The sequence below is a fragment of the Prinia subflava genome, chromosome 2 (genome assembly GCF_021018805.1).
Source record: "Prinia subflava isolate CZ2003 ecotype Zambia chromosome 2, Cam_Psub_1.2, whole genome shotgun sequence".
NCBI lineage: Eukaryota > Metazoa > Chordata > Aves > Passeriformes > Cisticolidae > Prinia > Prinia subflava.
The window spans coordinates 90,182,949-90,210,940 of NC_086248.1; the positions used below are offsets into that span (position 1 = coordinate 90,182,949).

Here is a 27,992-nt window from a genome sequence, read left to right on the forward strand (position 1 = left end):
TCTGCTGATGTAAACACAAAACAGTGGAAGACCTATTGTGCCACTTCAGTGTCAAAAACATTGAACTGAAGAATTATGAACTCAGTAGGTAGTACTTGAAAACAACTTTTTAGGCTGTATTTAAGGGAAACAAAATACATAAAGCTCCTTTGTGAACAACATGAGAACAGAAAAACAGGAGTACTTTACTCGACATTTTCACACGGTGAACATCTTTCTAAAATGCCAAAATTTTCAAATGGGAATCATGCCCCTGGCTGGATTTCCTGCACCAGAAGAGCAGTCAAAGCTCAGGCATTCTATGCATAGAAGAAACCTCCAGAAAAGTGAACAGGACTTAATATTCATATTGTCTAAACCAGACACTCTTTGTCCCAACATGCTATGTACAAATGTATATTTAAAGGAGAATAAAATGTGTGGTAAAGCTAAAATAATGAATTAATAGTCTTGAGTGAAGACTTTTCAGAAGATTCTGCTTTTCCTCCTGACACATCTTAAACACACCAGGAAACAGAGCACTGAAGTCAACTCCTTCCAAGCCCACCAAAAAGGAAAAAAAACCAAAAAGAGTTTTTTGAAATCAGGTATTTCCAGCTAAAAAAAGGGAAAGGTTTTACAAGGGCTTTTCAAGTTAGAACAGGTTTCACAAAGCTTTAAATTTCTCTAAGTAGGTTTCTGAACTCTCATTGCTGTTTATTACTAGTAGGCACAGAAATTCCCATTTTAATTAGAAACTTTATTTTGAAATACATGGTACAATTTACATGAGAAGTGCTTTCAATATAAGATATTTAATAACATTATGCTGAGCAAAATGGCTGACCAATTTCCTCAAAGCTCTTCCAGTTATGGGCATTTTTCATTAAAACTATCTCACACAACTAAGATGCAACTTAGGCATTTGTATTCAGAAGCTATTTACTATGTTTACCTTAGGGAGAAAGTATATACTTAACTGTTCCAATTAACTGTATTCAATAATGATGTTAAGCATTTGGCATAAGACTGAAAGAAACCCAAGCCCTAATTAAACTTGTATTCACCAAAGATTTTTAAAAAAACTTCATGATCAAACTACTTTGTTAATAAGGCACAGTCAGACAAGTATTTACAAAGACTGGCTACCAATTCAGTTTTACCTGCACAGCCTTCTTGCTGGTCTGTCAACAGTAACCTGAAAGTTGTTTTCCCTGTCTGCTGTTGAGACTTTCCAAGAACAAGGCAGAGCAGTAAGGCAACTAAAAGAACAGGCATGCACAGGAGTTTGGCATTTGGGATGGATTTTGAACATCTGCAAAGTAGTTCATTTTATAAATGGAGCATTCACCTGCCATTATTAAAATGACGGCAAACTGTGGTAAGGTAAATAGAAGTGATACAAGCAGAGGGTATTTTAATAGGAACAATCAAGATGTCTCGTATGCTTTCAGCTAAGACTTTGCATGCAGCAATTCCCACAACTTTCAGAGATAATCTAAATTGAATTCTGAAATTCCCCTCTGCACTTAGAATGAATGTATCAGGAGGTTTCTTGATAGCAGGTGAAATATCAAGGAATGAAATCTCCATTTAGATAATGAGCCAATACTGCATCCTACTTTGCATTTCTTATTAGAGCAAAAGGAAGTCTTTGGGAATGACAACTGAAATAATTACACCTTTATTTTGGCTGCAAGAAACTTTTAACATGGGATGTTTAAAAAACATAAAAATTCTACCTATGGTCAAAGAATAGAAAATAAAAATGGAAAAAAAAGAGAGAAGCCTTACCTTCCCCTTCCAAATAATCTTTGAGGAATAATTGCTTGAGATTAGCACTGTATGGCTTCTGTGGCCTATGAATACTGGATAGATACTCTAAGAATTATCATTTTCAAGCTACTGCTTGTTTTCAGTTTTTAGTAACTTCAAACAAAAATACTTCATCTATTTCACTTGAATAATCAAACTGAGCATAAAAATCATTAAAAGTGTACTGCTGATACAAATTTTATCACATACTAAAAGATACTACTTCATAGTTTAATTGTGAAAGAAAAAAGATTAGACTATACAAAAAGTTTTCCAAATTCTTTTGCACGGCTGAAGTCACAGTGCAGGTTTAAGATAAAAAAAAATCTGTAAATGATGTAGTCAACAAACGTTGAATACAAAATACATTCTAAAGTATTTTACAGAATGGCTGAATTATCAAGCATAAGAACTGAGGATAAAGAATGTTAATGACAAGCAGCCACATACAGAACACAAAGCAATAAGTTTAAATCAGACTATTTTGGTTTGTGTAGCCCTTTATTAGCAACTAAAATAGAAGATATCTGTTGTACATCACGGGTAGTAACTGACTATACTGGAGTTTTATTATATTCTAATACAGAATCATTTATAAATGCATTGTTTTCCTTTTTTATCTTTTATTAAAAAGCTTCCACCCCCTTTTCCCCCCTTTTTCCGTTTACAACTTGCAAAACTATTCTGAAAGCTGAGTATATGTGCACAGGTCTGCAAAGAGTGCAAATTTAGGATATGGTAAATGCTTTACATGTTGTATTTTTAAGGACAGTCTACCACCATGCCTTCACAGCCATTATCTTTTCCAAAGAAAAAAAAAAAGACTCTCACAAAAACCTCTGATACCAGTCTTCCTTCCATTGTCCTAAACAAGAAAGCATTTTTAAATGAGTTGAAACTAAGGAAGGACTACACCTACTAGAAAAGAACAGAGTTCTATTAGTTTGAGGTTTCAGTATACCCAAAGACCAGGGACTGTATCTTTGTAAGGGCTAGGCTGGGACCCCGTATACAGAGTGTGTGCAGGTGCCATCCCTGAGCATTCAGCAGTTCAGTGGACCATGAGCGCTCCAGCTGCGTAACTCACTGAGCTGTCCTGCCAGTTTCGACACTGGCTTGACTGAGCGTAATTCAAAAATGAGAAGCTCATATTCATTCCATTCTTCTGGAGCTCGTTGATAGCCTGAGGAGAGAAAAGGAGCTGTTTAAAAAAGGTATCAGTGGAATTACATTTCCTGTGTCTCAAAAGTCCTTGCACCATCTCTCATTATATAAGCACCTCCCAGTAACCAGCAGGCCTAGCCCATTTCTGAGCTGTTTCATTCACTGATGCTTCCCCCACTGCACTGTGTACATCCATGCAGTTCTCTAAAGCAACGCTGAACATTTCATGACACCTTTAGAAACAAGGCTTTCAGCTCCATGGGGAATTTATACAGAAACACAGATGCAACAGAAGAAAACCTAACACTATGAACACTTCCTAGATTCTGTTTCTACCACTAAGGAAAAAGAAGATTCAAGGATAATTTATTAAAGGGTGACAATTGGTAAAAGTGAATGAACAGAATTAAGCTGTGATTCACTGCAAAACTAATAATTATCTGAAGGTAAGAGCTGAGTATATTTGCAGAGTTGTCATAGTACTGAACTTTGCTACATGCATCCCCAATATTCATACTGCTCATGCAAACTTTTACAGACTCAACTTCAAAAGGTTCCTCTCCATGTTCTCCACTCAGACTACATTCCCAGTGAATTAAGTATTCCCTTCTAAAAAAGTTAACATGCTTCCTGTTTCAGATTCAAATGACAGTAAAAATACAGTGAGATTCACCCAAGCAATATGACAAATCTGCAGCACTCCACCAGTGTTGGAAAGCAGCTGTGACCAAATTTAGACAACTAAGTTAAGCCAGGTTTATTTCTGCATTGCATCACCAAACCAGAATACGGTAACCAGAAAGTAATCTGAATTATAATTGCTGTTAATTTATGAGTTAATGATGCTCTGTACTAATATCTACAGAGAACATCTCTCACTATATTTGCAAAACTCAAAAACACTGCCAGACTTCACAAGGCACTCACAATAGCTAGCTAATAGCAATATGGAGAAAATAAATACATTCAGAAGTACTGATTCAAACGAGTGAGTACATACTTCTTCAGGGAGATGGATTTATTTTTCATTTATTTAAGGTCAAGAGAAAGTGACTGATTGCATTTCATTGAAATTTAAAAGGAATGTGCTATCTCATCTCCCTTAGGGAACTGAAAACCCTCAGCCCTTTCAAGTGCTTACATTTGTCTATATGCAAGACACGAAAATCAGAGACCAAATTGAGAACACTTAAAAAAATAAATTGATTCAAGGCTTGACATTTTAGAACTAAGGAATACTGCAGCAACATTGTGTTTTTCACAAATGCAAGCATTTTTCCAGAAGTTACATTCTTGAAAAAATCAAAAGTTGCTTACATTTAATAACACTCCAATAGGATGTCTTCCACATATTGTATTATGGTATTTCTTCAAGTAATTGCTAAAAGATACAGGATCTAGCTGCTCTATAATGCTCATACCCTGAAAAAGAATTGATAGCAATAATTACATTACACATTCACAAGCAGGTGTTCGTACATCATCTTTTTGTTACAACAGAGCAGGAGGAAAAACCCTCTACTTTGTACCAAGGATATCAAGGGAATCTCAGCATGTAAGCTCTAGCTTGTAGTCATCTTGTCTCCATTCCTTGCCAAACTAAAAGTGCAAAAGCTCTTCCAAAGCTGTCAATAATCCACAGGTCTGTGAAGTTACCTTTGCAAATACCAGTGAAGCTGATGTTAAAAAAGCTCCTCCTGCAGACTAGTTGATCCCCACCATCCAAGACTGCCCTACTTCTGTGAGATTTGGTACAGCTATGACCACACAAACTTACTGGAAGGACAAAGCAGGAAGTTGTGCCTCCATCTGCTCTCCCTGGTAATAAGGTTCAGGGCCAAGCACTTGTCTAGGACTTCCAGATGTCCAAAAACTCTAGACAAAACCAACACTGTACACATGCAATTCACCTGCATAACAAGTGTGATATATCCTGGATGCATCAAGCCTGCAAGGCAGTTGATCCAGGCATGGCCTGGCCATTTGCTCAAAGCATAAAAATCAGATCCAGAAAAATCTCTAAAGCACTGTCAAGTTGGTGCACAACAAAAATATAAGAAGCACGAGATGGTGCTTCCACTTTACGGGAGACAGTCACATGTATACATCCTTTCTTCCATGGAGAGCAACACCCAGGATCTCATGGAGTCATGCTAAGAATACCAGCATGTGTGGAAAACAAAACCTTTCACAGATCCAATGCATTCTTTTGCATTCTTAAAAGCAAAAAGAACCCTACAACTCCAGATACAGCCTACTCTTACCACATCCCATAAAGCAGATCAAACACCATGAAAGTAATTTTAAACATCAATTAGTGTCTTGGTTTCATCATGGGTTTGCTCTTTTGCCTGTATTAAACTCCATCCTCTTCTTTTTGTCCTTCCTCTGAAAATTATTCACCAGGGAAATGAGTCCCAGAAACTCACTCAATAAAATACATAGTTATGCTGCTTCTGTTGGTGAAACAGTAAGTTCTTCCTTAGAGACTACAAAAAAACCATATTTGCATGGGAGTAACTGGAGGTCGATACCAGAAAAGGAGAAAATTTCTTCTTCTAGATTTGTGCATTCATCCCAGCTCTTTCCCCTACTTTTGGGTGATAAAAGGAGAAGCTACAATGCAGGAAGCAGTCAGTCTGAAATCTCCTTCTCAAGAGTGATATCTCCAGAACATTCTGCAAAGGCTCTGACTGATCTGGCAGATATCAGCTAATTATTCAGGCTGGATCACAGCTTACAATGGAGGAGCAGAAGATTCCCAGAAGAGCTGGGAGAATTATAAAACAGCAATGATAATCACTACCCTTCTGCACTTTTAAATAGAAATAGGCATAAGATGAATTCAAAGAAATACATTTTATGGAAAAACAAAGCCAAGCTAAGCTGGCCAATCGGTGGTAAGAGCTCAGTTCTTCTGGAGTCACGGAGAGGTGTTTGGACCCCTAGCCAGTAATTACAGCCATTAATCACTCCAGATCTACAGAGCCTAAATGAGTGCCAAAAAAAATAATGGTATCTATTCTCTAACTAGCAGTGATTACATAGATACCATTGCATTTCCGAAGTTTCCACAGCGTATCTTTCAACCATCCATTTACTTGTAGGTTGTACGTATCAATACACAGCTAAAGAAAGCAGAACTAAACTTGATTACATACTCAAGTGAAAAGGCACTTACATGCAAAAGGCACTTACTCAGATACTGACCAGCTCATGGGAATATATTTTAACTGTTTGTAAAATCCTTTCATGACCTTTAAAAAAAATGCAAATGGCTGCTCAATTGACAGACTAGTTTTACAGTTGTAAGTCACTGGAACACACTGGGCAGAAGCATTTGAGCCTTTGTCTCAAATGAATGAACATGGATTTATGAGAATGCCAAGTAAGCTTATTTCAATGCACAGTTCAGCACTGCAAAACATTTACAGCTATGCAGTTCATCCCAGAAAATGCTAACAGAGTTCCATACATCAGGAACTGGAGAAAATCTATAGGGAATTGGTACGAACAGATGTCCTATAAGCATTAGGTGTAACTGAATTTTTCAGTCTTTTGGATTTAAAAATCATTATGGCAGAGGAGCAAAGACTATCAAGCTTGTTTCTTAGTCTAAAATGGCATTGAGGAACAATGGAAGTGTTTTTGCCAAGTTGTGTTTCATAAAAAGCAGAGGTATGAAGGTAGTAATTTTCAGCATTAGAAACGACTCAGCCAGAGATGGCTTAGAACAGAGTTAAAACACGTAACAAAACCCATGTGATAAAGGTGTAGGCACAGTTCCATGGTTTACCACATGGTCATTATGGCATCATGTAGAAACTGTACCTCAGTTACCCAGGTACTGCTAATGGCATCTACAATATCCTAGCACAGTACACTTAATATGATTAAAAAGTTACATTTTAAAATATCATCCCTTAATAGGATCAAGTATCTACAAGCCTTACAAGCCTACAAAAAAAGAGAAACTTTAAAAAAATTAATAACCCCACAGTCATATCCCAAAACAAACAAACAAAAACTCCCTCCAACAACCAAAGGCTCATTTTATATTATATGGCAATAATGCCTTGGTTGGTCATGTTAAAGTTTGTTATCAGTGATTTCAGCTGTTTCTTCACACTTAAAGATCTAAACTACCAGCACTCTAATGGAAGTGGAAACAAACTTGGTCTTAGTAAAATCCAGCCCAACTATCTTTGCATGTGTCACTCAGACTAAAGACAAATAACCACCAGGAAAATTACTGTCTGGGCCCAGAGAAGGGAACAGGGACCTGGGCATCCAGGCAGAGACTTATAATCTTACATTATGCCCAGCCTAAGAAGCCTTCCCAGGCTGGAGCACTGTGGAAGGTCCTGGCACACTGCAGAAGCCACCAGAATTCAGCAGGTCTTTAGAGGTACCTGCACAACACTCCTCAGTACCTGCATTTTCCCCCATCAGCATTCAGGGTAACACAATCCTCCCACTGACTGAACTGAGGTGTAAAGTATCCCATACCAAATATATGCTCATATAAAATGAGCAATGTGGCAGTGAAGATTGAAGTGAGCAGTCTGCATTTTCTGGCTAGCCAATCAAAAACAATTACTCTTCACCAATGTCTTACAAAATACTTCCCCCACTTATATGTAAAAGACAGTGTGTTTCAGATTATGATATACAAACTATTGCACATCAGCTGCTCAGTTATAACTCTTCATTTGAGGATTCACCCCTAAGATGAATCTAGCCACCCTTCTAACCATCAGGCTATTTCCTCCTTTCGCCATTACGTCACAAAGTGTCCTGTGGTGACAATGGTCAGATCAAAAATTACCATGGAGAAACTGATGTCTGCCTAGCAATATTTACTACTCTGTATTTGTTTTATGCTGGAGTCTAATGACTCTTAACTTCAATGCCCCAAGTGTGCAGCAGTTTTATGCACCAGGTGAGAAAATGCATCTATGTGTAAGATCCAGTCCAATTAAGGAAGAGGCCATTATCCTCCCACAAAGGCATTTCTAAGGAAAATTGATTTCATCTTGCCCCAGAACACCTTCCTGCTTACAATATGCTCAGCTGATTGCTTTCCTAGTTAGGCCAACAAAATTAAGCCAGTTTTAGTACAGTTTTGTCTCTATCTTAATGCTATTTTGTCTGTGTAGAGGCCTGCTGGTTACAACAGCACAAGTTTGTTTAGCATGACAAATCACATGAAAAGAATCCGATACTTATCTAAGGAAACAAGAAGTAGCCAAGTGGGACATAAAATTGAACAAACTTCCAAAAACTGGAAAAAACATGACAGGTATCTTTGTGATATTGCTATCAAGGTATCTCTGAAAATCACCCAAAGCAAAACCTCCTCCATTTAGCATCTGAATATGGAATCATGTGTTCAGATATGGCATGATACAAGCAAAAAATAACCACAGTATGCTGCTATACAGCATGCTTAGTTTTCCAGTTCAACTTAAGATTGAAAGTATTTTCATAGTTATTAAAAAGTAGATATGATTTTCCATGTTACAAAAAATGTCACTTCCATTTAGCTGAATAGCTACCAAAAGGAAGAGCTGGTGCAACAATGTATTCCCTGAAAGTAATTAAATGTCAAAGTCCAGTCTTTCTTCAAGCTTTCATCACAGAAATTAACAAGGAGAAACTAATGTTTGCTAATGCACCATAATCTGCTCTCCTGCAAAAACACTCAAAGCTGCTGATTCTGGGATTCGGCAGAAAAACACTTTTCTTGATAGAGAAGCCTCTCAACTGACTACAAGAATCAGTAAAAATAGGATAAACAGAATGAAGGCAAATTATATACTGTTATTACTTCTATTTCAGTGATGAATAGTAGAAAAACAAAGGTTAATATGTATACATAAAGCAAAAAGTCTAGAGATCTCTCCAGTAGATGGGATTTATTCCTTCAAGACAAGGAAAAAATTACCATGCCATGAATAAGAGCAGATCTCTCTTCTAACAGATTCTACAGAAGTTACATAAATGATGCAAAGAGTTGTAAAACAAATTTGAAAATTACATATTTCCAGAAGAATTACTTCTATTCTGTGCCTTAAGTACAGTCTTGAACATTGAGTTGTTGAGGGTGTTTTTTTTTTATTTTAAAAAGAAATCCTTAGCTCCTGTGACTGCAAAGAAAATGCAACATAATTGTCACTGGACCTTTATGTATTTAACATTCCTTTCAGCCTTTGGCCAAATCCAAAAATCAAGTATGGTCTACTGCTTTTTCCCCACCACCTACTACAGGCTAAGGGGCAGAGGGAAGGCTCTCCCAAGGAAATGGTGGCTTTCATTTTCCTGACCAGTGCAATGCCCTACAGCCTTTCCTCCTCCAAATGGATGTTGCTGAAACCTTTGCATAATCACAAGGCTATTTCTATATGCAGGCATCACAGCTATCAAGCTGGAACTACCACAATTCTCCATGCATAATTTTTTTGCTTTTCAAAAACATAAGAGGGTATGTGGACAGAAATTATGTTACATTAGGGCATTTCAGGTAGGTGAACATGCATTTATTCTCATTAATTATGCTTACTAGTTTATACCCACAATATAATTGTGTGCAGTCAGTAAAAGGGAGGACACTAGCTACAACCAACAGCTGAATTCTTATTGTGGTAAACAAAGGAAAATTATACATTCAATGAAAGAGCTGATATGTAATATCTTGTAAGAGAAATTTCTCAAGTGTTCAAAGAAATGGAATGTACAGGAGAAATTTGTTAGTTAGTTCCACCAAATCTGAAAACTTACCATTTTATCTAGGTGCTCAATGGATCTATAAATTTCTCCTTGGGATTCATCATAGTAACTGTAACGGAACCTCTGACCTTGAAACAAAAACCATGTATAAAATAAAAAAAGGAAAAATTGTAGCTAAAACACTCCCTAATACTTACTAAATATCTGAAAGTATAATACTTGTAAAGTAGTAATCTTCATTTATTCTATACTTTTTTGCTCTATTGAGGAAATTCTAGAGCAATCATGAAGTAGCAGCCCATAAGTTAAGTAAAAAAAACACACGATGGGTGGCTATATCCCTAAAGAGAAATCTATGTAGAACTGACACTGAAGTATCACTTACTCATTGCCTCTTATTGCCTTAGAATCTAATTCTGGAAATTAGGAAATAATGCAACATTTCATTTTGTTATCCCTCTTGACAAAGTCAGCCATGGAGCCAGGCTACTTCTGCTTGCACAACAATACTCATAGTAAATGAAGGTTAAAAGAAAAAATTCATGATAATTCAATGAGCAGTTCTAGATGGGTCATTAGCCACAACAGGACCAGGTCATTCTTATATACACTTCCACCTACTCCACAATTCAAAGATGAGTGAAACATGCACTTAATTAAGTAGACCAAAGATGACAGTGGAAAAGAAGGAAGAAGGTCTGTTGTGTCACATATCTTTCTGAAGCAGTCCCTTTCCAGCTACTATCACACTTAAAAGAAGAATTAAATGATAAAGCAGGACAGAAGTCAAGGCTTCTGGAGTCTTTATAGCTCTGCCACCAAGATGAACTGGGGTAGCACTGGTGAATTGGCATAAATAATCCATCTGCTATCTCAACCAGCAATAAAACATGCAAAACTTATTTCTGTCAGAGGAATGTGGCCATGCCCAGTGAATTTTTAGCTAATTAGTTTTGAAAGTTGTTTTGAGGTACTTAAAAGAAGAGTAAAAACAGCAAGCAACTTCAGACAATTTTTTCATTGCAACAGTAACGAGATGTATATAAATCCACACACCTTCACCATTTATTTCCTCCACTACATTGAAAACACATTATCACATTACTATTTCTAGCTATTATTCCAGACTTTAAAGACTTTTTAAATTTCATGACGGCATTTAAGTTGCAAAAATAAATTTACCAGAAATTAAAATGTTTAATAAAATACATTATTTGAAAATAGCTACAAAATAGTCAATATAGTCTTTATGATGAGATAAGAGACTTACCCCAATGGCAAAAGTCAGAAGAAACCACAAAGAGATTACTAGGATCAGCTAGGTATTTACTGAAGAGTTTTCCAAATTCCTGCTCTTTTGACTCACTCAGTGCTCCGACCAACACAGGAATAATAGTAAACTCATCCTTATGGCTTATAAGCAAAAGAAAAAAGGTTGTAATTCAAGATTACATCTCAAGATTTTTCAGGGCTTGCTAACTGAAAGTGCAGAATGCTTTAAAAGGTTGCTATTGATTTGAGGATAGTAATTTGGTAAGACCATACTAGGATATTGCTTTAGAACCTCAAAATACTTCAATTTTAGAAAACACACACCCCCAAAACCAATATTTCTCTCTGTTACAAAGTAAAAATACCAGGCAAACAAAAAGAAAAGACACAGTGAAATCAGCAGTGAAGTAAGAATTGAATTTTCCCATAGAGATGCTGCATGTTGGGCAATTCTCTGAAGTATATGAAACATACATGAAAATGCTCAACACAGTACCCAGGAATTCACTGATACTCCAGGGAAAATTCAAAACACAACAGATATTAAAAAAAAACCAAAAAAGAGATGGGATACATGTTAGGGAAGAAACCCCAACACAAATTGACAATTTTTATTTAAAGTAAACATGTGAAACAGCAGCTATAAACACACCCCCGATTTCAAAATTAGTGTTAAGGCTCCAAACAAACTTAAAATCCCACAGAAAATTATTTGAACTTCTTTCAGAGATGCCTTGGAAAGTGGGGGAAAAATCAGCTACTGAAAAAAATTCAGGAAAGCATAACTAATATTAACTCTCCTAAGTCAACCTGTTTATAAGAGCTGTTATAACTTCATCATTTAGGTGTTTGCTCTGCTCCCAGTTCCAATAACAGCAACTTATCCTAGTCTCTGACCCTCTCCTTACCAAAATTTTTACTGAGGGATGGGGGAGTATGAGCATTATGTCCACCATAAGGCTTCCATGCCATAAAATGTGTTATTATTTCCTACTGCACTTCACAGCAGCTCAAACATTTAATGCACATAATGTTTGTTCATGTAGAAGAAATTAGCCCTAGTACCTTTCCATGGCTTTAGCAGTGTAAGGCAAATGCATTTCAATACTGTGTTCATCTTCGTCTGTCTGTAGGGACATGCGCTCAAACATTCCAGTCTTCCACAATTCTCCATAAACTGAAATGAATTAAAGATCAGGTTTTACTACCTTTTTTTTGCTTATTTTTGAAAATTACTTCAAGGGCAAAAAGCAAGCTACTGTGTACCTTTATCAGAACATACCCATGATAAAAAATTACTTGCCTCCAAGAGCTATAATCATAAACCACTTATTTCTAAATAAATTCAGAACTAAAATTATGTTCAAGTCACTGAAATATAAACATAATTGATTCAGTTTACAAAATGTGTTAAATCAGTGACCTTATTACTATATTGAAAAAGATTTTCAGTTATGATACGAAATTTAATTACAGAAATAAAACACATTTAAAAACATACATGCATTTGCCCAGTCAATGAATTTTTATTTTCATAAACTGCCCATTATATGTTAAAAATATAAAAATTCATCACATGAGCAATTGCTCAATTTGTTACTATTTATTTGAATTTATTATTGACTGAATCATGAAAACTAAAGACAGCCACTGATTATGTAATCCACATTTTAAGTTAAGTTATCTTTTCCACTCTCAAAGGTATTTGAGAGTATACAGAGCCATCTCCACATATTGAAAATTCTCCACTGGGTGAAGAATTTGATGTAGGGCTGTGCCTCCTTCTTGACTCCATAAAGGACTTCTACAGAAAGCAAAACATTTCTTACCTAAGGAAATTTCTGCAGGCACTATGTAGAAAGCCTGAATTAGCTTGCTTAATCACAGTTACAATGAAACAACACATCTGCGCTAATTAGCCCTTCTGAAAAAGATATTGTATCACTTAAGTATAGCTCAGAATACATACAGGCCAAAACATCAAATTTATCCTCACTACACTTAGCTCAAAAGACTGGCATTTCATGGACTAACAGTTTGTAAGTTTGCAAGTTAGAAAGTTACATGCAATCCAAATAAAAGCAATTTTTTTTGTTTCTCTGTTATTCCTCTATCAGAAATCGAACTCAAACCAACTAAAGAACCTTTCTTTTCAGCCAGAACACTTTGCAGGAGAATGAAGATGTTTAGTGAGATTTGATGTAACACTTTTTTAGATTTAAAACCCTGAAGTACACACTCAAAATTGAAAAGATAAGCAAAAAATTTAGAATTCTTAGAAGGAAGAGAGACACTATGGTTATAATGTGACCATGTCTGAAACAACCAGGATCATTCAAGTTAGTTTTTGTTGCACTAAAACCAGATTTGCACTTGTGTGCCACTCACAGCAAGTAAGTGCCCAACAAGAAGGGAGTCCTCAGCACTGCAGTACCACAGCCAATACCCAAGCCTTGGTGAAGTGCAAGCTGTAGAATGCACTTACTCTTTTGGTCAATTCGAAGATCATACAGAGGTGTTCTGTAAATGTCCACACTGGAAAGTGCACATCGGGAGAGGGGCACGTGATGGGAAGGCCCAAGAATGAAAATTTTTCGGCTACAACAATCAACACAGAAGGTCACAATTTAGACAACTGCACTTGTACAGCAACTCAGCTTACAGTAGCAAGTTTAACAAAAGCATACAAAGTGATACGTTCTCATGGCTACAACAGTTTTACTCTATTGTCAGTAAGACCCCAGATCAATCCACGGCCCAACCCTGCTTGGTATCTCAGGAATTATCATGAGATCAATTCAATAATGCTCTAGCCTCAAATCTCTTAAGCAGGTTTTTTTATCAGAGGGCACTCATCAGCTAGAAATTTGTCTGACTTCACTCATTTGGAGGCTGAATGATGCGTTACAGCTGCTTAGAACAGATTTTTGAATTCTCTCCTTGAATCAACACAACATTCAGCTACTCACCACCTTCAGTAAATACAGGATCAAATAACAATTATGGGTTCATAATCTATTCAGAGTTTTTCACTTATTTACTTGATTAGCCTTACTTAGGTTTCACTGAATTAAATTTTAAGTCCTTCTCAAATGCTGGGTTTATATTGTTATATGCTATGGATTTTTTGCTGTTGCATCAACAACAGAGACCGAGACATTCATAGCATTAGCTGATACTGCAACCTCTTACATGTCATCATTATTTCATCAAGTCCTCATTTCCTGGTTCTTGATTAGATGTTAAGAGTCTCCTGCCACAGGACTTACAAGTAAAAACAAAACAAAGAAATAGGTAATTCAGCTTTTCAGATTCAGGATTATATCATCTTGGTTTTGGCACTGAATTAAAGGGGTGGGAAACATGTCAAGTTCTGAGCGTTTTTTTCTTTTAATCCCTTACACAGGGAGTGCTATAACAAGGTATACTAAAACACAAGCTTCCTGCAAAGCTAATAAAAACATATCCAAATATGCAATAGTGTAGCCCAAAGATGAAATCTAAACATTCCATGCAACAAAACAGCAAATGATCCAGCAAGTTCAACCAACTCTTTATCAGGGAACCTAGGGAATGCAGCTTGTTCCACAAATTTTAGAGAAACTAAGTATCTGTCATACCATGAGCTATTTTCACATTATTTGCAATAGTTTAGAAAGAACTAAAACCATTGTCTGAAGAATATTACAGCATGTTATCTTATGAACAAATGGTAAGCCAGTTTTTACTTAGCATTGCAAAAGACATACTTTGAGTAAATACTGCAGACATTTTAAATTTTTGTCATTAAAAAAACCCCAAAGTTGCAGTCAGCAGAACATAACAAGAATTATATTCCTTTATGCAAAACTAACTGGATTCATATTTTCAGAGGCAGGCACAGACTACAACAGCATGTTGCGTTTTTTTTTTTTAATTTTTCTTTTTTTTAAACTTGTTAGAAACAAAAGTCCATTTAGAATTATTGGAACAATTAATTTTCACTGCCTTCACATATTACATAAACACAGTGGTCACTTCCTTCACAGCAGAGAATCCTGTCAGTATTCAGCCCATAATCCTGCACTAAAAAAACACAGAATCGTGGTGAAGTATTTTAATAGACTTAATAAAACAAAAAACCTACCAACAATAACAAAACAAAACCTGAAAAAAAAAAAACAAACAAAAAAAACCCACACACACAAAAAACCACAAAAAAAACCAAAAAAAAAAAAAAAAAAAAAACAAAAACAACAACAAAAAAAACCCAAAAAAAACACACCCAAAAAAACAAAAAAAACAAAAACAAAAAAACCCCTACCAAAACCAGCTTGGGCTTTAATCAAAACAGGTGGACATCAGTAACAAACTGCAAAAATCTTTAATCCCTACCTTGTAAAAAGTTAGTTACCAATTATTTTAACAATATTCCTTTTTTCCCCCCTTTTGTAACATCCAATTTGAACATTGATGCTATTAAAACAGAAGTAAGGCATAGAAGGCTAAAAAGAATACAAAATTAAAATGTGAGTACTTCAAGATGTAAGAATGTAACAAGAACATTCCACTTCTCAGAGAATTGCAACCTCAGGGTCTCAGGCTTTGTACAGAAAGCTGTAATACTCACGTGATATTGGGATCCACTTGTTTGTAAGCATGGGCTGCACAAGATCCACAGTAGGTATATCCTGCATGGCTGCAAACCAAAGCATATACAACATGAAGATTTCAGTATTGCTTAACATCTTAAATACGTTGATACTCAGTGTTAATGTCTCAGGATTTAGTTTTTGTCCCCAGTGAACTAGAAATCCTAAGAGTGATCCGAAACTCCTGAAAGAGCAGGAAAGCACTGCTGCAGTATTGATCACACAAGACGCGTAATTGTTGAAGAACTGGCAGTGACCATTTACTGACCAGTTAAAAAACTATCAGTGACCACTGAAGAGTCAGGAAAGCCCCAGATCAAAGGCCCTTCCCTTATCTGTAAAGGATGTACACCGACTGCACAACTGCCTGTTATCAGAAGCTCCTGATAACACTAGCAGTGCAGCCAGGGAACAAGGGAGTGCCAAACTGGCAAACTACTGGAGGAAGCTGTTCTAACCACACTCCAGTAACTGAATATAATGACAGTAGAGGGGTCTTGGCAAACAGAGAACTACACGTCACAGTAGAGAATGAAAATGCTTTGTCACTGAAGAATAACTTAGCAACAGAATGAACGAGCACATGGAAAGGAGTGGAAGGCAGCATGGTAGTTTTTAATGCAGGGAATGACTACATGTTTCACCATTTCCTATGAGGCCTGTCCTTTCTTGACCTCTGTTCCTGTGTGTGGTCCAAAACAATTTATAATTATTTTGACTAGTTGTTTCAAATACCGACATCAAATCTGAAGACCCATTCTCTTCAAGACCATTAAAACAGGTGAATATTCACTTTACACTGCTAAAAGCAATCATTTCAGAGAACACTTGTTCCTAGAGTCCCAGGTCAAGTGGCAGAAAATGGTTCCTGGTCACTCAGCAGTGTGCCCACACCACAGCTTTACACAATGACACTGAGAATGATGCATTCTGCAAGGCCTGAGGTACACAGGATGTCTGAAGACACAAGTTCCCATTGGTAGCACTGAAGGATTTTATATGTATTTATCTGTAACTATGCTCAGCTCCATCTATATTCATCCCCAGACTGATACCTGGAGCAGGTTACCTTCAAAATGACCTAGGGATTTTACATCACTTACCTCACTCATTCTATAGAGCTCAGAAAGGAATGAACACACATGCCAAGAGGAGAAACAGGAGACCGAGGCCTCACAAATGGACAAGGTATGTTATTAGACAATGTCAAAAGAGCCTGCTGGAATGTTCTCTCTGCTATAGGCTTCTTCCATCTTCCACAAAAATATTAGACACATTCTACTTCACAGGTGGCAAAAAAAGACCACAGTTAATGAAAAATCGTGGTGAGATCACACAAAGACCCCCAGCAGTCCTGGAAAAAGAACCAGACTACATAATCTACAGCTGAAAGGTCTCTTTCCTGAAATTCCTGCAAGAAGGACTAAGGCAAATGTGGGACAATTTCTTCTGCACACCTAATACCACTATGCAATACTTCAAACATTATGACAATGCTATGTTAGCACAGGAAAAACATCATTATTTAAGGTGCTTTTTCTAGTGTTTCCTTCCAACTCATAATTACTTGGAATGACCAACATACTTTCATCATTACATGTCTCAACTATCTTCAGGAAATTGAATTCTACCTAAATAGTTCAGATGATCCCTAATTCAGCTGTGGACAAATAGCTCAAAGAAAACCAAACTAAAAAAGCTCAAACAAAAGTAAACCATTTTAGATAACTGAATAGTGTTTAATTACTTTTTGGTTTAATTACCTTTTCAAGCTTTGTGAAATTTTATTTAGGGGGTGTGAGGGATGGAGGAGTTTTGCTTATTTTGTCTTGGGGTTTTTTTTCTTGTTGTTGTTATTGGAGAGGTTTTGTTGTTTTTCTCATTAATGTAACTCTTACCCATTTTACTGTATCACAAATAAATATTATATAGGCAGCCTGTCAGCAAAAGCAAGCTAATCATGCACTCAAATGTGCACAGATTTCTGCCACTCTATGCTAGATCCAAAATACTTGTATAGAAACCACACAACACTTCTTTCAGCTAACTACTAGCTTTTACCAGTTTGCACAATCACTCAGGGAAAAGGAGCATTTAACCAATCAAGCATTAGATATACTGAATTTCTGTTTCAGACTTACGGTGCAATAATGGCTCTTGCAGGTCTTTTTGTGGACTGTACTTGAGAAAGCCAACCTTCTAGCTGTGCATTCAGCTGGGGTCCTGTGAAGAGACATGGAAATACTGAAGCCATAAAAGAACCTAGTGCATCTCAAAAGTTTACAAATAAAGCTTGAAAGTCCAGCAGATTTAAAATTCATCTTAAACATTAAAAGCTAGGCTTAAATCTGAAAAGAGACCAACAGGAAAAAAACCACGCCCCCAAAATACCCAATGCAACAACAAAAAGAAAGCCCAACCCTGTCATGTTGAATGCTACAGTAGGAAAGTTTCAACATCCTGGTCTGGGAAGTTCATTTACTGCACATCCAAACACACACTTATTGTTTCTTGCTCTGTGGGGACTAATGAACACACTACTGCACCATTTGAAAGAATGGCTGCTAACCTCTCAAAACCACATTTGCAGAATTCAGAAGTAAAAGTTATGATCTTTATGATCTCTTTATCAAGAGAGCCCAATATGAGATGACAACAATACAAAGGCTGGACAGTTGCACAATAGCCAATGACTACGGTAATAAATCCTTTATAAGCAAGTACAAGAGCACAATACAAAACACTGTAACCTGGAAAATCTGTAAATGCACAGGAAAAAGCTAAAAGTCAGAAGACGTTATGCTTATCCTAACACCTTAACAACTTCTGATCAATCAACATATACTCCAAGTACATGATTACTTCATCGACATTAACTTTAATGATTGGCCAATCCAGAATTTAAATTTTTTAAACTAAGTTCTGTAACTCAGCAAGTAGCAAATAATTCAATTACCTGACAGATGATAAAAAAGCCTTCTGGAAATACAACATTAAAAAAGCCAATACTAAACAATCATTTTGATTATTAAAACAAATATTTTTATTATTTCCCATCACTAGAAAACTTTCTGATGTTAAGCCAACCTTCAGAAAGCAAGTCTGGTAAATACAGTAGAACACTCCTTCATATTAAAGAACACTTAACAAGCTTTCAAGTAAAACTCATTCAGCTGTTATTGTTACAAGTAATATACCATTAACAAAGAAAAGAGGTGCACGTTTTTCAGCTGACACTATGCCTTTGACAGAACTCTAGCCAGCAGAGTTTATCTGTAAAGTATGGTGCTGCAAGCTGCTTTTCTTCTTCCATGCACGTTGTAGATCTTTGTATCTCCCCCATGCAGGCGTTGAACTACCAACTACCAGGGTAAGTCAAAACCAAATTAAGTACCTGAAGCCATTTCACAGATAGGTTCCAAACCGCCCTGACAAGGGCTGACAGCTCTCCAAAAGGCTGACAAGAACCACAGAGAGTGAGAGAAAAGATGTCAGCTTTTGCAGAATCCAATCAGTCCCTGACCAGGGATAGTCAACAAGCTTTCTCTAGAAAATGCACGGGTGAAGGGTAGAGGTGTTGAAGCCACTAGTTTTTATACAAAAATTAAATCCATGTGTTTCTTAAAAAAGAACAATTTCTGTAGTTGTGAAGAGCCCTACCTTCATATATGAAGGACGTGCACAAGTGCAGCACCATTTTCCTAAGCCTTCTATTACACTTTAATTACTGTCTACAACTCTAACAAGCTGAAAGAGTGACACAGACTAGCTGTAACTCATGTAATACAGTGACTTTGTGAAATGATGAAACTGTTACAAAAATTCCAACACTTACGGATTCTGTTCTGCTGCTTGGGGAAATTGCAAGCAGCAGATGCGCAACAGAGATAAGCATAATGACATCTTAGAAAATGCAGGCTATTGGGGAAGCTAAGTAAAAATAAATAGGTTTATATTTCCACCCTCCTTCTAAGAAAATAGGAGACTAACAAAACAATATTCTTTTACAGTATTACCACTTTATTTATTATTTGAGTTATTCTTTGAGTGAAGAAACAAATCACCTAAAAAATTGTTTACTTCCTAGTTCTCCAAAAACACGTAGAAAGATAAAATACTTTCTGAACGAAGCTCTTTAAGAGGACATTTTTTTTCCCCACCACTTACTACCCAGCCTTAAACATTACTTTGCCCCTGTTCTCCTCAAAGAAGAGGATCCATAGGCAGCAGAACTGCAAAAGGGACAGAATTTGTTAAGCCAAGGGGAACTCTTCCCCTGAAGGCACTGTGCTTAGCCCTTCTCCATCCCTTCTTTAGCAAGGATTTTTCACTAAGGATGTGGTTAAGGTGATTTGCCCTCGGTTGAGATAAATCAGGTAACCTGCTGAACAGTTAAAAGACAAAAGTCAGAACATCTGGTGCTATCCTAAAATTTCATCATTAGCTGAATCTGACCAAAACTTCTGATCTTACAGTGCAGTAGCAGAGTAAGATGCCCAGGTTTGCTTAGTCTGCTATTACAGACACACACTCTAACAAAGCACCATTTTGTTCCTGGAGGCAGTAAAATAACAGATCTGTATGACCCAAGGGATGAAACTTCTGTCAGTGTTTACTTAAGGACCAAGTAACACATCTGCTTTCAGATTTTTTTCCCTTTAATGCCAAGCATATGGTACCTGTTTAAATAATTAATTTCGAACTAATGTAAATTTGCATTTCAACTTATACTTATCTGCACTATTTTAATAAAATATGCTATCAAATTTCACTCTCCATAGGACTAACAGAGAGAGAATGGAGAATGCAACATATCCATGACCTTTTAGCCAAAGAAAAGAAAAACAACAACCAGCACCCATAAAAATTGACAAAAGTATAGCCTACCTGCAGTTTCCTATTCTTACTAATACTTTTAAGGAGGATACTCTAGAACTGTAATTTCCTTGTTACCAAATTACCCCCAACTTTTTTTTTAACTGTTCAGACAAGTTTTTTCCCAATTTCTCAAACATGAGGATGCTTAAGGCTAAAGTCAAAATATTTAAATTGGTTATACACAATATAAATAAACCCACACTATCACAGTAGCTATGCTCTGCCATATGGAATTGTATTACAGTAGATGAGTAACTTCTTCATAAAGGAGTAAGTTTTGTTCATATTTAAATGAAGCTTTACTGGAAAAACAATCATCAACACAATCCAGTAAATATGCATCTCCTTAGCTGAGCAGCACTGCCACCCATGTATCCTCTTGCTGTTGGTAGGAAGTAAAATAGGTCCCAGCTCCTTGAGCCTCAGGTGGAAAGCTCATCTTGAGAAAGCTGGCAGGATGAGAGCAACAGGGGTTTTAAGGCTAACCCAGACAGAAGGGGAAAAAACCTTAGGGATGCAATTTCTGGATGCAACAATCAATATACTTTAGCATTAATACTGTAAGATCAGACCTTCCATTGATCAAAAGAAGGTTAAGCAGCAAAATATGAGCTTCACTGAAGTATGTAACATTAGGGTCTGCATTTCAATCCTATGCAGTCAGGTATAAACACAGGTGTGTAACTAAAGATTTCTGACATTATTTGTGGATATTTCACATCCTGATTTGAAAACCACTAGAAGTTATGCCAAGGTTTAAAATAATTGCAAGCACAGTCCCAGTCTCCATTAGGCAAATTTATGGAAACAGCTACAGGCAGCATTTATTCAATTATCTTGACTAAAAGGACAACTAATTTTAACAATCGACATCATCCCATCACGAAGCTCTAGAGTAAGAAAGAATCCTTCCACATTATTTGTATGCCATTGTCACCCAGGGAATAATAACAGAAAGACATCTGGTAGTGACTCAGCTAAGTTCATCACCCCAATTTACAGCTGTCATGGTCCCAGGCTTTGTAGTTTAAGCCAAAGCAGCACATTCATTCCACAGCCAATCTCACCTTGCTGGTGAGCCTGAAGTGCTTATATGCCAAGTGTCAACACAACAAATGGCATTTTGCTCCTTTTCCTGCAGCCACCATTACACAAACAAAGCACACCTCTTCAGATTGGTAGGGAAGACTCAGTGTTTGCTCTGAATCCTCAGTCTCAGTGAATGCTTTTTTCACTGGAAGAGCATAAACCTCTATCAAAATTTACAGAAGCACCAGGGAAAACTGCTCAGGTCCACCCTGGCAGCATGTGTACAGCACTTACAGCAAGGCAAGTAATGCTGGAGCACAATGACAGTAACACTGCAGTCCCCAGCCTTGACAGCTTTGACTTGTCCAAGAATGTCTCCTACCTATAGGAGTCACCATCCTTCTCTGAGTCTTCAACGTTTTGACTACCATTTCCCATTGATGAAAAAAGTCTACATCTCAAAAATGCCTCTAATAAATATTATATGTGTGGTAATAAGTGAATAAGTCTTTACTCCTGTGGAGCGTCAGAAAAATCAAAGTAATAGTGAAACCCTGGGACTGGCATACAATTAGTTTATGGAACTATGGAAACTCCTTTCTTCACAATTCTGAAGGTGAATCTGAAAGGATTAAATTGTCAGGCAAACTCAAATCTGAAATGTGACGGAGGACTAACAGTTAAAATTGCAGAAAGTGTAAGGATTCTTCAAAAAACACAGACCACACTTGAAAAAAAAACACCAAACCTGTTTCTCAATGTAACAAAAGCCAAATCTTTGAATAAAGAACAAGTTATATCTATGCAAAGAGTAGGATTTGTCAGGAACAGAAGGTAATTTCCAACAACTCATGTTAAATGGGCACATTCTCCACTGCTAGCATATATTCTCCACCAATATTGATAAAATGGTGCAATCAGACTCTAGGCAATGCAGAAATTTACCTAAGCAAACAAGAACTGGGGGGAAAATTAAGATGGAAACAGATTACACCAATGCCACATTAATTCCTATTTATACACATTATAAGATGGAACTAAAACTGCAAGTAGTGCTTGAATGGGGGAAAATAAAACTGAAGCCACAGCAGAAACATTGAAACAGATATCAAATTCTGCTTTGGTGGCAGTTCTTACTTGCATGTCCCAGTTCTGCAGTATTCTATTAGTTCTTGATTTTCCTTTACTGAAAGTTGCCAGGAATTAAAAAAAAAAAAAAATCAAACTATAACACCATTCACTAAGAATATCAACCAACATCCATCTACCTAGCTTCATAAAAAAACCTTAGTACTCAGTAGGTCATTTAGAGATCCAAACAAATGATGTTCTGTTCCATACTTCTGAGAATGATTTTGGTTCTAGTACACACTAAATGTAAGTGAAATTTGTGTAAATATTCACTAAGTGATACTTTCAGGCCTATTTTAATACCAGAACTCCAGCAAATATAAAACTCTTTTTCAATTCCAACTGCAAAGTGAAAGTTGAATCTACCTTCTTTTCTTCAAGTATGTTGATTTTGACAGTATTTAAGTGATTCAGCTAGAAATAATAGCCTAGAAATTGTATTTCAAATTATTCCAGTACACTTTCTCAGTACACAATGCTAAATAATACAGTCTGCATATTAATGCTGTGTTCCATGTTTAATTCATAAAAGAGTCAGTAATGACACATCCAGTTTCCCCATAAAGAGCCTAAAAAAAAGATAAACGACCAAAGGGAGAGAGATATTACATTTGGTATTTAACATTGCAAAGCAAATACTTGATGAATTCATAAGACACTGTGATTAGTTATTCACAGATTGCAAGGTAAGAACTTAAGTTAACAGCTGTATTTGTAATGCTTCAGCTAATGTCACAACATTAAGATTTCATGATCAGTACATTAATTATCCTGCTACTGCAGAAAGCTCCGTTCATTAAAAGAGAGCATAGAACTATTCAAGCTGGAAAAGACCTTTAAAAGATCATAGAGTCCAACCATAAGCCTAACACTGTCAAGTCCACCACTGAACCACATCTCATTTCAGTGACTTTCACATGCTTTTTCCATGTTTTCCTCGATCGATTTGTCCATGACCATCTACAAACAACATGATGATTCATTACTTCTACATTACATTTATGAGCGAGCTGTGATGAGTTATTCCAGTCTTGGGGAGTATGCCAGGGTTCTTGGCATGCCACAGTAAACCACTTTTATAGACTCTTTTATGACATAGAGAACATCTTTCTCAGCCTCTCATCTGCATTCGTGGTCTTAAACCACACAGTCACGCATGATATTCCCTACTGACCACTTCAGCTGCTGCAGAGACCCAAATCCAACAGACTATAGAGAAGAGATTCCACCCTAAGTTAAAGCAGGATACAGCCACGCAGTCAGTGAAGCCAGCAGCAGCATCTGTCCTCGGAAACTGTGGGCAGCAGGCCTGGGGAATGGATTACACATACTCAGCAACATCATGGCAAAGCAAAAGCAGCTGTAACTGATGTACACACTTCCTCTAATGCTGATGAGGAGTTCCAGCTTTTGACATCAGAAAAAACAGTATTTGATACAAAGGCGGTAAAAAAATATTAATGCCAATCTTAGAGGGGATTACAAAAGAATAGAAGAGGCTGCAAATGCACAAAAATAGTGGCCAACTTTAAAGGAATATGCAGCTTCTAAACTGATAATTCATAGCCCACAATTGCCTTTCCATTTTTTTTCTGATCTGCTGAAGTTCTTCAAAGCACTATACTTTCCTACTGATCCTACCATCAGGCAGTCTTCTGCCCAAAAGACAAGGTCGAAACATTGCTGGCTGTGCGACAGCCAGTTATTCGAGAGTTCTGGCATTTCTCATCCAAACAAGTTAGAAGCTTAATCTTTACAAATGGTAGCAACAAGATGTCAGTGCCTACGTCCTTTGGGGTCCTTTTGCTGACAAGCTAGGGCAGCAGAAAATTCTAAATACAAGTGGCACCATTAAGTAGAAAGTCTCTTCAAATATTTACTGGCCATTTGCTTGGCTCATCATAAAAAAAGAGCTTTGAAGACAAAGAGCACAATGGTGTTTCAAGTCAACACAGTAATTACTTGCCAATTCACACTTGCATTAATAAGCTTATGGAAATTAAGGTTCTCCTAGTTCAAACAAGTTGGCACAGGCAAACAGCACACCTCTGGCCACTATGGTTTAGTCAGAGAAAGCAGAGAAATAAGCCAAATACAACAAACTTGTTTTGCAGGGCAACTTTCACATCCCATCATATTGTTATTCACATACACTCTCAATTTGATTTTTACTCCTGTTACCTGGAAGAGCCTACAAAAAACCTTCATGTGTTTTACCTGTATCACCATACCACTGACTGGGGAAAAGTTGAAACAAGAACTTTTATCACACACGTTAATAAGGAGCAATACAGTATTCAGTTAGCTCTTCCAAGGGCCAGACAAGGGAAACCAGCTGTGAGCCAATAAGCCACGTTCAGCATCATAATGTGACATCCCAGTTGTCATGACATGCTACAGAGGAAAAAAAGATGCACATAGCTAATGTTTATTTACATTTCAGGAGCATATGGACTCATTTCCCACAGCAGTAACTACCCAGCAGTTACTGAATCTACCCACATCAAAGAATAAACATCCCTATCCTGCATACAGTCCACGCTCAGGATAGCATGTCATTTCCATTGCATTTTCATCTGCTCCTTTTGTATCTAGGAATGTGTCTGCCTGCATTCAAAGACACTGAAAATTGTGCCTTTTTTTCAAGTTGTCCTTAATCTTTCTCTTCCACCTGCTGGTTAAAAGTCAATTTCTCAAGAGGTCCGGATACTAGGTGGTTGAATTAACACAGTAGGACTGGGACTTTCTTCCAAAAATAAATGTGAGTGTACTATTTTTCACCACACAACAGTGATATTTTCTTTTTTTTTAATAATATACGTGACAGAAGTGCTGTGTGATATTTTTATTTACATTGTATGCTTTTATCTAAATTTTGCAAATGTTTTCAGTGGCCAGCATACACCAAGCTGCTAGTTATATACCATTGACTTTTTTTAAAAGCAGACATGCAGATCAAGCTCTTCAAGAAAAGAACAAGGTTATTTAGACCAGTGCCTGCTATCAGCAATGGGCATAGCACAGTTTCAGTTTGGAAGTTCGGCTGTAAAGCTTCCCATACTCAATGGTGCTGCTAAGTAGGAGGAACAACTGGCCAGACTCCACTGTTCTGTTTGCTGCCAATCAAATGGCCCAGAGGTTACACTGAAGTCCATTATGATAATGCCACTGACTGACATGGAATGAACATTAACTTCCCCACATCAGGAGGAAAAGAGATGACAACTATTTTGGTTAAAATTTTTATACTGAACTCATCTGCTGAAACTTCTTAAAGAACTTAATTTTCAGAATTTTTTTGTTATTGTTACAACAATGAAGAACACATGGGAAGTCAAACACTAACATCATGGTAAAATTCATCTTCCACTTCTTGCCCCTTTCTTTGCTTTACTGAGTAGCAAGCAGTGAGCTTTCTCCCTGGGACCTAACTTTCCCTCTAATACAAAGTTGTTTACTTAGATGAAACATTCTAACATGTGAACATGCCTGGATGTGCATAACTGCCCAGCCAGTCCCACCTGCTCTACAGCATTCATTAGCATCATACAAGTAGGAGGCCTACTCATACTAGAATGGAGTGCATGTTTACATTTTCCAAGGCAGAACCAAAGCAGTGCATGGCTGGAGAAAATCAGGGAGCAATGGTGTATTTTCGGCTGATGCAATTGCTGTCCCATGGAAATGAGCAGCCTTGAAAGCCAAGTGGCATTTCTTCCAAACCCTCTTCCACACACTGCATTGACCATCCATGAAGAGTGGTAGTAGCTCCCTCTTGGCTGTGGCTTCACATCTGATATTGCTTCCACTCCTGCAGTGCAGAGGAGACAGCTAACCCAATTTAAGAATATCCTCTGACCCCAAAAGCTGGGGTGCACTCTGGATCCATCCTTTGTCTTTTTTCCCCTCAGTTGGCTTCAGCCCTTCTTTCCCAAAGCTGACTTCTATAGTCAGATTTTAGAGATTTATTTTTTTTAATGGCAATGGGTGCTTCACTTTTGCAGCAAACCCTCTCCCCAGTCCAGGATGCCATGTATCATCCTGGATGCTGTGTTGATGTTTTAGCCCAGGCATCTCAGGATAAAATACCACTTTAAAACCTTATCCTTACTCAGCCCCTTCAAAAATGCTTTCAGATGTAAAGCTTTTGAACATATCTGTCAAAAATCCCATTTCTCATTACCCTTTCAGGTGGGTCATCTTAACTACAGTGCAGGATGAGAGTAGCCAGGGCATCCACTCACCCTGTGTAATCAAACTCAGCTCTGCAGAAAGAGAGCAGTTTGGAGGAAATGAGGAGCTTAAACGCTCACCAGTTTATATATAACACCGCAAACCGCTTCTGGGCTGAGACAGAAGCACGAAGAACGGAGGAGGTAGGAGGACTTGAAAAGATAATCCCTGGAGAACCATGGGAACACACTGAAGAACTATCACAATTCAAACTAATCCCTGCCTCAGCTCCAGCCTTGAAGCTATGCAGGCTGAAAACACATGGTAAAATCCACTTTCTTCAAGTAGTACAATTGAGGAGCTTATATTACGAGTTTGACATTGTAGCTGACATGTGAGGCTGGCTGGAAATACAGGAATATTTTAAGTTAAATCTCCGATGAACACATAGCCTCTTGGTCCCCATTTGTTTTCTCTTGAGTTTGGATGGACCTTCTTACATGGCACACAAAAATTAGCTTTCAAGCAATAAATAATAGGTAGTGCTTGTCTTGCTGAACAGGCACAAATCCTGCTCTCCCATACACAGTGCACACAGCAGAAGGGAGTTCCATAGCAAGACACAAAATACTCCTTGCTCATTTAAGGAAAAACATATTTCCAAAAATCTCCAGATTATGCAACATCCACCACTTACCCCCACCATACACAGTGTAACAATTTAACTTGTCACAAGCACAGCTGTCATAATTCATTATTACAACATGATTCAGTTTGGGTTTTTTTTTCATAGAGTATGTCTGGGCAACCATCCCACGTCTCCTCAATAAGCAGTTGCCAGAGGACTGCCCAAAAGCAATGGGACTAACACGCTTTTGGATGTCCTACTACAAACAACTAGTACTGGCCAAACCAGTCACACACACTTACCAGAGTGTAGTCTAACTAAATTATGCACTGAATTTTTATAAAAAATAAAACAGTCAAACATAGTATCCACGCCTCTTAAATTGTTTTTAAAAATAAATTAAAATTCTTATTTGCAAGCAGCCAGTAATAACTTGATATGAAGTCCAACACCAAACAAACCACAAAATTTGTGTGTAAGGTCACGTAGCCATTCCACATCACATATGAGCCTTACTCATAAATGAAAATATAAATTGCAGGACCAAGGTGATTACCACAAAG

General features: G+C 37.2%; 1 protein-coding gene across 3 annotated transcripts in view; it reads right to left on the reverse strand.

The window, feature by feature from the left end:
• Window positions 1–718: 718 nt before the first annotated feature.
• The window catches only part of MEMO1 (mediator of cell motility 1), a 30,250-nt gene continuing 2,976 nt past the window's right edge, over window positions 719–27,992 (reverse strand). Inside the window, exons 2-9 of one of the 3 annotated variants that reach the window (XM_063390995.1) lie at window positions 17,732–17,813; window positions 15,569–15,637; window positions 13,445–13,557; window positions 12,025–12,136; window positions 10,958–11,100; window positions 9,739–9,815; window positions 4,276–4,380; window positions 719–2,977 (exon numbers count right to left, since the gene is read on the reverse strand). In XM_063390995.1, coding sequence (XP_063247065.1) covers window positions 2,846–2,977; window positions 4,276–4,380; window positions 9,739–9,815; window positions 10,958–11,100; window positions 12,025–12,136; window positions 13,445–13,557; window positions 15,569–15,637; window positions 17,732–17,813 — 833 coding nt within the window. In that variant the 3' untranslated portion in view covers window positions 719–2,845. Of the gene's footprint in view, window positions 2,978–4,275; window positions 4,381–9,738; window positions 9,816–10,957; window positions 11,101–12,019; window positions 12,137–13,444; window positions 13,558–15,568; window positions 15,638–17,731; window positions 17,814–27,992 lie in introns of those variants that run through there. The other 2 variants (XM_063390996.1, XM_063390994.1) reach the window with 2 other exon arrangements.